At 35.8% G+C, this 16118-nt stretch overlaps 1 protein-coding gene across 4 annotated transcripts in view; it reads right to left on the reverse strand.

Annotated features, from left to right (window-relative positions):
* Positions 1-419: 419 nt before the first annotated feature.
* Positions 420-16118, reverse strand: part of LOC127621782 (poly(A) polymerase type 3-like) — a 39332-nt gene continuing 23633 nt past the window's right edge. The window contains exons 12-23 of one of the 4 annotated variants that reach the window (XM_052095504.1): positions 15678-15762; positions 12881-12934; positions 12633-12752; positions 12376-12485; positions 9880-10004; positions 9264-9397; positions 9114-9154; positions 7078-7295; positions 6235-6297; positions 6002-6055; positions 5832-5867; positions 420-1640 (exon numbers count right to left, since the gene is read on the reverse strand). In XM_052095504.1, coding sequence (XP_051951464.1) covers positions 1545-1640; positions 5832-5867; positions 6002-6055; positions 6235-6297; positions 7078-7295; positions 9114-9154; positions 9264-9397; positions 9880-10004; positions 12376-12485; positions 12633-12752; positions 12881-12934; positions 15678-15762 — 1136 coding nt within the window. In that variant the 3' untranslated portion in view covers positions 420-1544. Of the gene's footprint in view, positions 1641-5831; positions 5868-5976; positions 6056-6234; positions 6298-7077; positions 7296-9071; positions 9155-9263; positions 9398-9879; positions 10005-12375; positions 12486-12632; positions 12753-12880; positions 12935-15677; positions 15763-16118 lie in introns of all 4 variants that reach the window. The other 3 variants (XM_052095503.1, XM_052095502.1, XM_052095506.1) reach the window with 3 other exon arrangements.

Here is a 16118-nt window from a genome sequence, read left to right on the forward strand (position 1 = left end):
GTCATAAATTATCATTATAAATATTATCATTGATACTATCACCACTAATATTAATATATTGCTGTTGTTGTTGTGATTGTTGGGGTGATTAATACCCTCACTAAAAATATACTGATACTACCGGACTGCCCCTATCTATACTTGCGTCACAGAAAGGATCTCATCTGTCTACATACACCACTTTATCGATGACTGTGTTGGGCTGTTTTGTATTTTGTTGTTTTTGTTCTTTTTCTCTCTTCTGTATTGTATATGTGTCTCACTCCCTTGTATGTGTTACTCTTTTGTTAATTTGCAATAAAAAAATAAAATAAAAAAAAAGCAGGGCTAGAAGGTGTAAATCACGTGTAACACTTTAGCTAAAAAAAATGTGCATGTTACTTAGCAACACAAATAAACTGACCACACAATGATTTCTTTTTGCAACAATGTAGACCTTTATTTGTGAAAAAGTACAATACCTTGTTCTTACAAATAAGCATATGAAAGAACTGAAAGAGCATTGCAAGGCAATAGGAGGCATTTTTACAGGAGTGAATCTGTGATGTGACAACAGTTTCTGGGGCAGCGTTAGATGAATCCACAGTCAACACAGACTAAGACAAAACACATCTCTCACTGAATCAGCAAAACACAGAATAAGAAAAGTTTGTACATGTTTGCAAAATTAACAAAATCACTCTCCTGCCCCAATAAACCATCACTCGATCTAAACTTAAATAAAAAATTTTTTGTGTGTCATTCTTTTATCTTCACATCCATATCCTTAAGATGAGGTCAACAGAAATAAGTTGACCTGGCATTTTAAACATTCAAAATACACCTTTGATTCGACATAATGGAAAAAAAATCCCAGGACATTAATAGGAAAACCAAGCTGTTCAAAGCAAATAAAAGTCTCAATATTGTCTCTATTTGAATGAATATATACATGGTAAAATAAACCTAAATTAACAGCCAGCACAGGTCTGCTTATTTCGGACAGCTGAAATCACTAGAATCAGAGCATGCTGGGAATACAAGCTCTTACACTCTAATAACAACCAAAGTTAACATCCTGCTAGGACGGCAGAGTAAAAACATGATGTTTACACCAATCTCAGTGCAATCTGGCTAAATTACAGCTGTATTAGTGAGCTAGATTCATTAGTACACGCTGATTCAAAGCATCACCACCTGCTGGTTTGATGCTCATCTACACAATCGGCTCTGTACAACATGGTGGATTGGTCTCCAAAGGACCAAACGTACTCTGAAATATAATTACATGCCACTTTATTGACTTACAAAATAAAAAATAAAGAAAACTACACCATCACTGTCTTTAAAGAGGGGGAAAAACACATTTATTAATCACATTGAGGTTGTTGGGTATGACATCGTTTTTTGTTTTGATTTTTGTTTGGTTTTCGAATTGTGCCGGGGGTGGGAGGGAGAGGGCAAGATTTCTGGAAGAACAGAGCTGTGGACAGCGGCGTTGCCATGGCCATGAAAGACAGGCTTTCACATCCTGAGTATTAGAGCAGCAAAAGATCATGCCGGTTCTACCTGCTGAGTCTCAGCTTGATGGAGTTCTTCACGACAGGAATGGGGTTGGCCGGGAGGATTGGAACATCCGACAGATCAGTGCTGGATGCTCTCTGTGGATCATAATTACATCAAATTTTATAAATGTAATAAAGAGATATATTGGAAATAGGGATGTAAGGAATTTAATGATTCTGGTAACGATTCCAATTCCACTTAATTGTTCAGGCTCCGTAACGATTCCATTAACAGTTTCTTTTAGTACTTGACAAATAATTGGTCTTGAGTATTAAAACAAAAACAACGCATCTTTTTGGTAACATTTTAATATTTGAAAGTAGCATTTATTAGGATTGAACTGTTTTGAATGTGTATCTTTTATTAAACCCTGTTATACACTGCCCGGTCCAAAAAAAAGAGTCACAAACTCTAATATTCCGTTTGAACACCTTTAGTTTTGATTATGGCGTACAATCATTGTGGCATTGTTTAGACAAACTTATGCAACATAACATTTATTTTAGTCTAGAGTTGCATTCATTTTTGGCCGAGATCTTGTATCGATGACGGAAGAATCGAACCACTCCGTAAAGTCTTCTCTAGCACTTCCTAAAGACTGTCAAAAGGGTTAAGATCAGGAGCTGTGGTGAGCAATTCATGTGTGAAAATGATTCCACGTGCTTTCTGAACCACTCTTTCACAATTTGAGCCTGATGAATCTTGACATTGTCATACTGGAATATGCCCGTGCCGTCAGGGATGAAAAAATCCATTGATGAGATAACCTGGTCATTCAGTACATTCGGATAGTCAGCTGACTTCATTTTATTGCCGCATAAAGTTGCTGAGTCTGGACCTGGCCAATTGAAGCAACCCCAGATCATAACACTGCCTCCAGAGGCTTATACAGTGGGCACTATGCATGACAGGTGCATCACTTCATGTGCTTCCCTTCTTACCCTGACGTGCCCATTGCTTTGGAATAGGGTAAATCTGGACTCATCAGACCACATGACCTTTTTCCATTGCTCCACAGTCCAAACTTTATGCTTCCTAGCAAATTTAAGTTGGTTGTTTTTTAATTAGCCTCACTAACATGTGGCTTTCTTGTGGCCACACAGATGTTTAGTCCCAATCCTGTAATTTCTCATCGCATTGTGCATGTGGGAATGCCCTTTCACTATTAAAAACATAGCTGGGAGTTCTACTGTTGATATGTTACGATGTGATTTCAAGCATTTATGTGATCACCGATCACAATTACTCAAGATTTTTTTCCGACCACATTTCTTCTGTGAAGCTAACAGTTCACTACTATCCTCCAGGTTTTAATAATGTGTTGGACAGTTCTTAACCCAATTCCAGTGATTTCAGCAATCTCCTTAGTTGTGTTCTTTTCTTGATGCAGGCCAATAATGTGCCCCTTCTGAAACACAGTAACATCTTTTCTGCGAACACTGGATATGTCTTCCTACATGGTTGTTTAAGAAATGAGAAGCTACACACTGCATCAGTTAGGGTTAAAAGAATTGTTGCCAGCTGAAACATATTAATCACTGCAATAATGATCCAATCACAGGCTCTTAAGTATCCAGTTATTTAAATCCAAACCGCAACTTTTTCATTGGCAGTGTATGAACAACCAGTCAGTAATGACACTAATTTAAGTCTCTTGAATTGATGAGTTCCTACTTTCGGTTCAGTGAATATGAACCATAGCGAATTATTTAGTCAGTGATTGAGTCATTAGACTTAAATACTGATAACTCATGAGTTCAAGAATGATTGTTGAGTTTTTTTGACTGATTCTTCAAAAAGAACCAGCATAGTAAAAATTTGTTGTTTCTATTTTAGTTAGGTCTGGAGTAAAGGAAATTAATTTGAGTTCGGTTTCAGTTTTTTCCAATTATGCAAGTTTTCATTTTAATTTCACTTAAAATTATTTAGATTTAGTTTTCATTGCCTTTAATAACACTGGAAAAATATTGTTACCTCCTGAGACCCCCGTGTGACAGCTGTGTGCATTTTCAATTTCCCTTTTTGATTTGTAACTACCTAATAAAAAAGCACAAAAAAAAAAAAAAAGATTCTAAAACAAATAGTTTTCCTAAACAATAATGCCCACATTGTGGACAGCGAGAATAGGTTGTGAAATTTTAAAACACTAAGCTATTGAAAGTTAGATTTTTTTAATCAAAATATTTGTTACCAGGAGTGTTGGTTATTCATGTTTTAGGAGCCGTTAAAGCTGATTTTCAGTAATACTGAATAAATTATTATTATTCAAAGTAATGTCCAGCATCATCCAATCACTGCCAACCATGTTAAAATAAAATGTTGCATTATAAAATTCCTATTATAAAATTATGTACTGATTACCATTGTTCCATGTCTGCCAAACACATTGAGTGGTCCAAACATCATCTGCACCATGAAACTGAACTTTTGGTTGGATTTTAGCATTGAATGCACACAGCTGCATAGAAAGCCATAGAATGCTTCCTTGCTCCCTATTTAGTGGATGACTTAACCTCCAGCGCGCTGTCTGTTTTCACTGGTCGCAGAACAGTTTGAAATGCACCTTATTTTCATCCTAACTCCATATAAAGCCTCTGAAAGCAAACTTTTTCAGCTTTTGAATGAAACCATTTATTCTCATTGTGAAAATGCACAGTAAATATATAGGAATATATCGCAATGCCCCCGGATTGTAATAAGGAAGATTCCTGAGAAATGCAAGCTTGTAGTACCACCTGTTTACTCCAGAGGGCAGTAATTGAAATTTCAGCTGTATGGCGATGCACATTTATACAGTGAACATATCAACCAGACAGCACAAAACAGACATTCGTTACGTTCTTACGTTCAAAACATTTGATGGAGCGGGGAATTGATGAAGGGATCTCAAGATGTGTTCTAAGTATTAAACTATATTTAACTTCACACAGTGATCTAAAAATTGTATGTTTATGACACAATGCACCAGAGACGCTACATGTGCATGTCTGACGCTTGTTGAAATTGACGGGTCCTTAAACAAGCCCTGATAATAAATCTCCAACTGCTTGACAAATTCACTTATGAAATGGATTGCTGTGAACTGTGTGCCAATGATTGACTTATGTTCAATAATATGGTAGTAAACAATAAATTGTATTCTTAAGCCACTTTATATATATATATATATAATTTTTTTATATTTAAAAGATAACTATGTATAATTATTTCATCATTATATATTGAATTATTGTTATATGAGGGGCTTTCTCAGCAAATACTTTTGAATGCTATTAAAGGTGATTAATCGCGATTAATTAATCGGGATATCACGTAATTAATTTGATTAAAAATGTTAATCAATTGACAGCCCTAATATATATATACTGGAAATATATATATATATATATATATATATATACACACACACACACACACACACACACACACACACACACAACAGTTAGTTCCAGTCCTCAAATCTGATTGGAAGTGAGATGTTCCATGAGTACTGATAGTCTGACAACATCAGCACTCCGATGCTTCACTGTGTGTGTATCACTCCGCTTGTGTTCGTGCTATTCTAAACTAAAGTGTAAGAGCAGTGCATATGTGTTAAGAGCTTCTGTTTGTCTTTTTTCTTTTTTACATTACATATGATAGCCAGCAGGTGGTGGCAAAATATAATTTTTGTGTGTAATATGAGCCAATTAGGTGACATGAAGTGAATCCGCGTCAGCCGTTTACATATAACAGATCTTCGTGATCTCTTGTCTAAACTACACTACTAAAGCTAGGAAATAGCTTTAAACGGCTTTAAACTAACAACCTCAGCATTACGGCTCATCACAGCTGATTAATTACATTAATCAAATTAATTAATTTTTTTATTTTATTTAATATACAGCTGCAGTAGGACCAATTACTGGATTCCATATATCTGTATTATTGCAAAAATCTTTAGTCTTTAGGAGAATCATAGTAAATGTATCTCCGATCTGCTCTGATCTCATCATTTGGCAACAGAATGGGGAGGGTAGTAAATGCAATAAAAATGTAATATCTTATTTCCAAAACAAATCTCTCAAAAGTAATAATCGATAATGGAACTGTTAAAGAATCGGAATCGTTAAATTCTTTACAATTCCCATACCTAATTATATTAAACATCAAACATGTTCTGATTGGCCTTGCTTCATGCAGTATTTAGCTGTCAGTGAATAAAAACAAATGACTACGTCGCATTGTCACTGGACACACAGTGCAAGAACAATAATTAAGCAATAATCAATTGCTCATGTCCTTACCTGACTAGAAGGCATCTTCTCTGCTGTGTCCACCTCCTGATGCAACAGGAAATTACATCAGTTATCAAGAAATGAATGTTCAGTACATCAAATAATTTGGCCTTTACACATTCATTGCTTTCATTTATAATAACTGGCAATACTTTCCAGATTTTAAATTATTTGTTTACCAACAATTCAGTCTCTGTTTTGGGCTCGCCATCTGAAGGAGTTACTTCATCGGTCTGCTCAAACAGAAAAACAGTCCAGCCATGACAAACAGACTGAAACTATTGAGCAATGGACATCATGAATATCATTACCTACAAACTGGCTCTTCAAGTTCAGTTACAATTATAGAGAGAATGGATGGAAATAAAACAGGGTTCTTCAATAAAATAAAAAAAACGTAAGTGAACATTACCGCTGGAGCCACAGCTACATGATCATCATCTTCACCTGAGGACTTAGCTTCTGGGCTTGAATGCTGGAAGAGTAGCATTTCATTAGAATTCAGGATTTTATAATTCCATGTTTATAAAACCTTCTGCATGCAACATTTCACATACATTCACTTTTTTGGTGTTGGCATTGTTTTAAAGGAGAGCATTTGAACGCAATGTAAAATAACATTTTCCAATAAAATTCTGAAAACTTTTTCATCCAATTCTTTAAACAATCAAAAGTTTAATCGATTATTTAAAATAAAATTGTTTACAACTATTTTCAAACCGATGAATTACATTAATTTCAATCAAAATGTTTAAATTAATGGTAAAAAAAATTATTTCCCTTTACATAAATAAAAATGCCTTTTTTGCATACTGGCATCACAACCAAAATCTGTTTGAAAACAATGTTTATTTTTGCATTTACATGCAGTGGCGCAGAAATTACACACTTCGCCTTTATTTATTTTACATTACAGCAATAGAATGTATGGAGGGACATGTGCGTGTCAAGAAAACGTCACAATGCAAAAAATCTTAATAGTCCTATTATGCCTAAATGAATTATGCCTAAATAAGAATAAGTTCAGCACACTGCTGTTGCTTTCAATGAATACTTTATTAATATGTCACCTCTTCGGTCATCTGAACTTTGTCAGGAATTTACAAAACTTGTTTGTACACTCCAATAGCCAATCAGATGTGTGAGGGGTCTTTTTTAGATTGTGAGGGGTCGTTTATAGATTTTGGGTTGAAATGTGATCTGGACTTACACGATTCACCCATATGAACGAACAAAAATTGAATTGTTGTCTTACGTCCTCTACTTTGGCTCTCTTGGCTGTCTCATTCTCGAGGGGTGAGGCAGTTCTCTTCACGGCAGTGCCAGCTGATAAACATGGAACCGACTGAGAATTCTGTTGTACACATTCCACTTTGGGTTTCTTTTCGGTTTCATGCTGAACGGGTGATGCAGGCTGCTTCAGTGCAGTTGTACCCGTTTGCGTCCTGACGTTAACGGGCTTAATGTCGTCCTCTGCAATGATGAAAACAAAAATCAATGCTTCCAAATGTTAAAGGAATGTTTGCCTAAAAATTATTATCTTTTTCTCATTAAACATAAGGAGATGTTGGGCAGAATATTCACACTTTTCCAACCTCAGCAACACCACAAATCATTGGTTCTAGCGGGTGTCGTAAGCGAATGTCGCACACCAAATTTGAATATGTGTAAGGACAAATTAGATTTAGGCGCTACAAAAACAGAGGCTAAATTACCCGAGAATGAAGACTTCAATTTCAGTCAAGACTACTTCTATGGTAAAAGTAGTATGGACTATTATTATGGTAATGTTTTTTTTTTTATGGAGCTTGGCAGAATAAACCAACATTCAATTTAGCTGAATAGAAAACAGCATTACTAAATTGTAATTTGTTTTAATTGGTGTTTCATGGAAGACAGTCGTACAATTTGGAATAACATGAGTAAATTACTGAATCGTAATTATTGGGTGAATGAATCCTTTAATGACAAAATAAAAAATAACAAGGACTTTTTCACTGTGTCTTGAAGACAATAGACATACACTCACCTAAAGGATTATTAGGAACACCTGTTCAATTTCTCATTAATGCAATTATCTAATCAACCAATCACATGGCAGTTGCTTCAATGCATTTAGGGGTGTGGTCCTGGTCAAGACAATCTCCTGAACTAAAACCGAATGTCAGAATGGGAAAGAAAGGTGATTTAAGCAATTTTGAGCGTGGCATGGTTGTTGGTGCCAGACGGGCCGGTCTGAGTATTTCACAATCTGCTCAGTTACTGGGATTTTCACGCACAACCATTTCTAGGGTTTACAAAGAATGGTGTGAAAAGGGAAAAACATCCAGTATGCGGCAGTCCTGTGGGCGAAAATGCCTTGTTGATGCTAGAGGTCAGAGGAGAATGGGCCGACTGATTCAAGCTGATAGAAGAGCAACTTTGCCTGAAATAACCACTCGTTACAACCGAGGTATGCAGCAAAGCATTTGTGAAGCCACAACACACACAACCTTGAGGCGGATGGGCTACAACAGCAGAAGACCTCACCGGGTACCACTCATCTCCACTACAAATAGGAAAAAGAGGCTACAATTTGCAAGAGCTCACCAAAATTGGACAGTTGAAGACTGGAAAAATGTTGCCTGGTCTGATGAGTCTCGATTTCTGTTGAGACATTCAGATGGTAGAGTCAGAATTTGGCGTAAACAGAATGAGAACATGGATCCATCATGCCTTGTTACCACTGTGCAGGCTGGTGGAGGTGGTGTAATGGTGTGGGGGATGTTTTCTTGGCACACTTTAGGCCCCTTAGTGCCAATTGGGCATCATTTAAATGCCACGGCCTACCTGAGCATTGTTTCTGACCATGTCCATCCCTTTATGGCCACCATGTACCCATCCTCTGATGGCTACTTCCAGCAGGATAATGCACCATGTCACAAAGCTCAAATCATTTCAAATTGGTTTCTTGAACATGACAATGAGTTCACTGTACTAAAATGGCCCCCACAGTCACCAGATCTCAACCCAATAGAGCATCGTTGGGATGTGGTGGAACGGGAGCTTCGTGCCCTGGATGTGCATCCCACAAATCTCCATCAACTGCAAGATGCTATCCTATCAATATGGGCCAACATTTCTAAAGAATGCTTTCAGCACCTTGTTGAATCAATGCCACATAGAATTAAGGCACTTCTGAAGGCGAAAAGGGGTCAAACACAGTATTAGTATGGTGTTCCTAATAATCCTTTAGGTGAGTGTACATACCGGCAGATGGGAGCGTGATTGCACTTGAAGCATCAGTTTTACCCTGCACATCTGAGGTGTTTGTGGCTGTCCCAGTGGAGCTTCTATAAAAGAAAAAAACACAAAGCATATGTTTACCAGTATTTCCAAAAGTTACAGAAGTTAAGAGAAATGAAATTAAGGGAAGGTGGTAAAGATGGTTTGACCGTTTACCCCTGAGGACTGGCGGCACGAGCACTCTTGGCAGTTGAAGGGTCTGTGGGTGAGGGGACTGACATGCTGTTGTCACTGTCAACTGATAGGTCGAGATTGCCATCGTTCATCGTTCGAAGGCCATCAGACGAATGCTAGAGGACAACGAAATGAAAACGAGGCAATAGAGTTAACAAACCAGAAGTAGCTAAAAGGAATGTAAATATATGTATGATTCTTTAAGCAAGGGAACTTTGACTACTTGAAATCTTAAAATTAAATCTCTTCTAAATATTTTAATTAATGTTAAAACATTTGTTATATGACCTGGAATAAAGATCTCATAACAGTCTAGATCAAACTTCAAGTAGATTGTAGTATAATGATGTCCACACCATCATTATACTACAATCTACTTGAAGTTTGATTGTTTTTTAATGGTGTGGGTGATAGATAGTAATGACATTTTCACTTTCTGGACAAAAAGTTGGATAAGCCTTGAACTTGCTAACAAATCAAGTTAGCTAGAAGTTAAGACCTTATTAAAAAACAATCGATCCGAGGGGAGAGAAAAGTTCACACAATCAATGAATCACTGATGTATTTGTTTTTTAGGAATAGATAGATGAATGCTTGCCTTTCTCTTGCCCCTGTGAATGGCGACTTTGGGCAGTAGTTGATGCAGTTGTTTCCTCTTCACATGCATGGCTGTGATTTTCATGTCTTGCTCAAACATTTTACTGGTGATTGCCTGTCGGTAAACTTCATCCATGCAAAGATTAATCTTATTAGTGATCAGACCATATTACTCAGAGCACTGAAAATGATATAGCCACATGCATTGTTCATCAGGGTCTAAGCACATGTGAAGAGAACATGAGGAATATTGCCAATATGTAGATATATTTGTTTTGGTGTCAAATTTTGACTTTGATTACAGTTGATCATTTGAGACTAAGTTATAGCACCCTCTAACATCAAAAATTTATTAAATTTGGCATGTCTCCTCAAGGTTTTAAGTTTGGACATTACGCTCAAAAGACGCAGGCCAATTAGTCATTATGGGCCACATCCAAAAATGTAGTGGCTTATATCTTAAACTAATAAATAAACTAATGTTCTTTTTTACAGGAATCTCTCTAGATGTTACTAAGGCTGGGTGATATGGACCAAAAATCATCTCTCAATATTTTTAGGCTGAATGGCAATACACAATATATATCTCGGTACTTTCATCAAAGTCAGCTAAAAGTTCAATTGTTAATCAAAACCACATGTGGGGTGGCAAATGAAGCTTGCATCACACTTTTTTCGGGGCAGAAGACTTTTCGTGCTTTGAAGACTTTGCAGCTGGGGTTGCAGCAGCAGCACGAAGTTTAATACATACTACAGGGAGGTTATTTTAAGTTACATGTAAGCACGGTAGTCAAATAAAGAAAAGCCTCCATCGCTATAATTAACAACAGGGGTACTCACACTTCTATGCAATAAGATCTACTTGTCCATCGTGTTACTGCTGCAAGATCTACCATATACAATATATACATTTATCACAATACAAAAATATTAGTAGTCTTTAGTGAAATGTGATGATTTTTGATACTAGCTTCAATACCACAACAAATAATATCCTAACTAACCAATTTGTTAATTATAAAATTATTAAGTTCTCCAGTTATTATTCAGTAGTAAATAGTAAACAGTCAGTAATAAAATAACAAAAGAAAAGCAATGAATAGAAAAAAAAAATAAAAAACACTAGAAAAAAAAAAGAAATTTGCTTTTTAACGGCTTTTAAAACAATTAACAGTATCAAGTATTCAAATAAACATTCAGAATTAATTTCACAAAACTACTATACTAGAGTTATCCTAGTAAATTTATCCAGTCAAGAGGAGTGAATGGTTTTGTCGCTTTCTTGTTATTGTTGTTTGATTCATATTAAGGATACACTAGACAGCAGCAGGTCTAATAGGTTACATTTAAACTTACAAGTCGTACATTTCAATACAAATCAACTTTTCCCCCAATGTTTATGTTCACTTTAAACATAACCCTGTTAACATGAACACCTCACCAAGATGGCCTTTTTGGAGGAATTTTGAAATGTATTTGACCGTTTAGGCACGAACAAACTTGGAGCAAACTAAATCCACAGGTACACCTCATATCAGAAGCTAATTGGCTAATTGTTTAAAGGCTTGACATCATTTTCTGTAATTTTCCAAGCTGCTTAAAAGGCACAGTTAACTAAGTGTATGTAAACTTCTGACCCACTAGAATTGTGAAATAGTCAATTAAAAGTGAAACATAATTGTGTTTTTCATCTGGGTCAAATTATTAATATTTCTATTCTGGTCACCATTGCCCTCTGCAAGGCTGATTTTTATTTTATTTTTTTGTCTCACTCCATGATAAATCATTTTACATTAAGTTTTACAAGGAACTATTTTGCACATGTCCTGAAAGTGATGATGATGATGATAATAAGAAATTCAAACTAAACTATTCATGATTCAGGCTTTGTTTAAAGTTTTATGAGAGTATAGAATTGTGAATTCAGTACAGTAAATCAAAACAAATCCTGTAAACAATTGTTTGAAAAATTACTTATGTCTTTCACAAAGTAGGTGTCCTAAACGACTATAGTTTGCTAATATTAAAATCTGTGGAGTGGTTAAAAAAGAAAAGAGTTTTAATGACTTCAACCTAAGTGTATGTAAACATCTGACTTCAACTGTAAACATGAAAATTAATGCGCAATTTCAAATACACAGAATGTATGACAGACCTAACTAAAGAGAACATTAATATGAAGACAAAGTCAAATCTCTGACATTTAGAAGCAATTTTGAAATCCTGGCCAGAAACTTATCAGCTCAGAAATAGAGGACATGTCTGGGAAAAAGAGGACGTATGGTCACCCTTGTTTTGTCTGTGTCTTAATATTCTCATCTCTAGAAATGGCTTGGGTCCCTTCTTCAACGCAAGTCAGTGAGATTTATTTAGCCCTTTTTATCATTAATACTTGTGTTTAGTGTTTGTGCAAATTATTACATATAAGCAATAGGCAGATACAGATGACACTTTTTGTGCGTTTTCTTTAGGACTGCTGAGACACAGGAGGTCTTACCGGTGTCTGTGAAGGACTGGATGTCAAACGTCAGGTCCACGTTAAGATTCTCTGATCCCTCCATTTTTTTGAAGACAATACCTATCACCCACATTGTGCTGACCTCCTCCCTGTTCAAAAATACAGGACACAGAATAAAGAGCGTGAAAAGCCTCTAATCTGCCTTTTGAAATCTCTTTCTTCTTCAGGTCAGTTCTGAGCCTTGCTACAAGAAGTGTTAAAAAAGGACAATCATTTGTATCTAGACTTCAACTCACTTGTCATTGCCCTCTTTTGGTCCTGGGAATGACTGCGGATTAACATGAGCCAGCGTGATAAACTCATTCTTCTCCAGGTTTCCCACCAGGATTCGGATCTTTGATTCCACAAGGCCCACCCTGTCAGGCAAACAGCACATTTACCTTTAATCTGCCACATGTTCTAACTGATGCAGTGGACACGAGTACAACATTGGTCCGATAAACATGTGAAACAGTGCTGAAGATATTCAATAAGCTGTACTCACCACTCTAAGTGCTGCTTCTCTGTCTGTGCGCTTGCTAGCAACACTATATAATGCCTTGGGACATAAAAGACAGAACAATGCCATTACATCCTTTAATCTAGAGCGGTTCATTCAAACCCGGCAAAACCTACATGGACGTCCCGCCCCTTCACACTGACACTGTACCGTTACACCTCTCTCCAAAGCCAAATACACCTCCCATTTCTAAATTCACTGATGACAGCAGGAATTACTCAAATCCACTCCAGCTGGTCAGCTGGAACAGTTACTTTAGCATCATTTCACACACTTTATGGAATAGTTCACCCAAAAATGAAATTCTGTCAATATTTACTTACCCTCAAGTTGTTCCAAACCCGTTTGACTTACTTTCTTCCATTAACCACACATAACAGCCTCTAATCAGTTTCAAGGTATGGAGAAAAACAAAAAAGATCAATGTTGACTCAAAATTGCTACTTGTGTTCCACAGATGAAAGTCATACAAGTTGAGTAAATGATGACAGAAGTTTCCTTTTTGGATTAACTCTCCCCTTAAAAAACTCTATAGATTAGATAAAAAAAAAAAAAAAAAAGAAGAAAAACCCAGAAGTCACACTGATCAATTGTCAATCATTTTGGGCAAATAAGACTTTTGAATTCAACTCAAAAGCACAGCAGATAATAAATCCACTTATTTACAAGTCTTATAAGCAATAAAAAGTCAAACATGAAGTGACGTCTTGATCCAGAGGATTGTATGTCTTTTGTTTAACCAGCAATGACTCGATAGGAGTTACTTCCCATTTTAACCAAAAGAGTAGAAAGTCAAGTATACCAAGAATTAACTCAGTGGCAGTGTGGAACAGCTCTCCCCATCTTATATGGCAAAACCCAAAGCAAGATGTTCAGCATTTTGTCTGCAATTTAAATGCAATAAAGCAGATGCTGTAACCAGTTAACAAAATGTTAACATTTAAAGGTGCATTCAGTAATTCTAATCCATTACACTTAGTCAAATCCTGCAAACATCTCCTCACAGTCTGCTAGCTGTCCGTTCTGTGGATGGGCTGAAAAAAAAAAAAAAAAAAAAAAAAAATTATTTGTAAAGAGTATTTGCACACAGCCTTGGCTCTGTAAATGGGACAAAAACAAAGTGGATCACACCGATCCACAGAACTCTACTCCAGCCGATCAGCAACAGGGTGTGGTTCTTGCACGTACACAGGATGGGGGGTGGGGGCAGAGCGAGAGGTAAATCCATTAGAGGAGTGATGGCAAATCTGGCTGATGCAAACTTTCTAAACTCCAAGGAGGACAAATGGCTGAGAAACAGATCAAGAGAAAAAGGTCAGACGAATAGAAACGAAAAAAGAAGGATTATGATAAGGGTAGGGCTAGGAGCCGTGTCAACATCGTCGAGGCTTTTCAGCATGCATTAATTTGGGGAGGCAGAGCTTCCAAAGGAGCACTGAAGGGAGGGGTGTGTTTGTTTTGGCAGTTGAGTTCGAATATAAACAGTATTTCTCAGGAATCACTGAGTGCACCTTTAACATCAGTGGGTATTTTTTGGCTTTCTTTGCCAAGAACTACTGATAACATTTTCCCCACTCTGATTAAGAAGCTTGTTTGGACAGAACTGAATAAGGCACTTGAATCATATTTATTCCAAACTTTTATAATTGTTAATTGTATTTAGCAAGGGCAGTTATGAATTCCAAAAAATGCAATAAACCACAAACAGTTGCTGCATCCTCTCGCTTAGTGGAAAGATTGTTTTTAAATAACAAAATTTAAGCATCGTCAGTTTAAGCACGCAGAATATTAAATTAACATGACATTAAGAAGGGACATTACATAAAATGGTAACATTTTACAATAGGTTTGCATTTGTTAACATTAGTTAACATGAACAATACTTTTACAGCATTTATTAATCTTGGTTTATGTTAATATTGTTATGTTAGAGATACATTTTTAAAATCAAAAGTTGTATATGTTAACATTAGTTAATGCACAATGTACTAACATGAACTAACAATGAACAATTGTATTTTTATTAACTAGCATTAACAAAGATTTTGTAAAAACAATATCATTCATTTTTATTTCATGATACCTAATGCATTATTGTTAACAAATGGAACCTTATTGTAAAGTTTTACAAATAAAATAAATATATATGTTCTTTCCAATCTCCACTATGCAAATAATTTTTTTCCATAATCTAAATTCGATGCCGTGAAATGACAAATGTCAATTAGCCTTCTCAATCTGAAAAGATGGATCTTCACACCACACCAAATTTTAAATTAACAAAACAAACACACAGATTAGATGCTAAACAGACAGAAATGGAAAATAAAACACTATAAAACACAGACTAACAAGAAATACATTGTACAAATTGTGAACTAAAACATTTTATTTTTGAATTGTATACAAATATGACACAAGAAAACCAGTAAAAATCTTTCAATAAAAAGTTACTTTACCTACCTTTGAAAAAAATTTATAAATTTAACCATCTCAAAAATGTTACGTACATTTCAGGCATGCTCTACAATTGTCATTTGTTTAGCAGGTCTAATACACATTTTAATTGACAAAAATGTTAAAAGTGTCATAAAAGCCATTGTTTTGTACTCCATAGGAATAAACTGTAGTAGATGGTATACATAATTCTGTTTTTATTTCAAATTGATGACACTGATTACATAAGAGTCTTATAAAACTTGACGTTTTGAGAAATAAATCTTTATTGAAATGATTAAATCTCACCATGAGTCTCCAACAGGATATGCAGCTTAATACATACTTGTATTTCTGAAAGAAGTTTGGTGCTTCAAATAGTTTGGACCAATCTGCTTTACTCTGCAATATTTCATCCGTGATGGCGAGACCTGGGAAGAGTTAAACAACTGAAAATGTGAGTCAAACAAAAGACAATTGGGCAAAATGGTGCATCTTTACAGCTAAAAGTATTAGTGACCAAAAATGAAAGTTCTTTCATCATTTATTCACCCTCATGTTGTTCCAATCCCATTTGACGTTCTTTATAGTAACACTGTTCACTTCACACTGCTCCTTTCCATAAAATGATAGTGCATAGGATGGGGGGGGTGGGGTGTAGGTGTCAAGCTCCAAAAAGGACAAAAAAGCACTATAAAATTGAGTTACACATCCTGTGAACTTTATTTAGAAGAATTCAGAAGTAAAATTGCACTTAAAACAAAGTGAAAAAAGCAATTAAAATGAC

Source organism: Xyrauchen texanus, chromosome 28 (genome assembly GCF_025860055.1).
Source record: "Xyrauchen texanus isolate HMW12.3.18 chromosome 28, RBS_HiC_50CHRs, whole genome shotgun sequence".
Lineage (NCBI taxonomy): Eukaryota > Metazoa > Chordata > Actinopteri > Cypriniformes > Catostomidae > Xyrauchen > Xyrauchen texanus.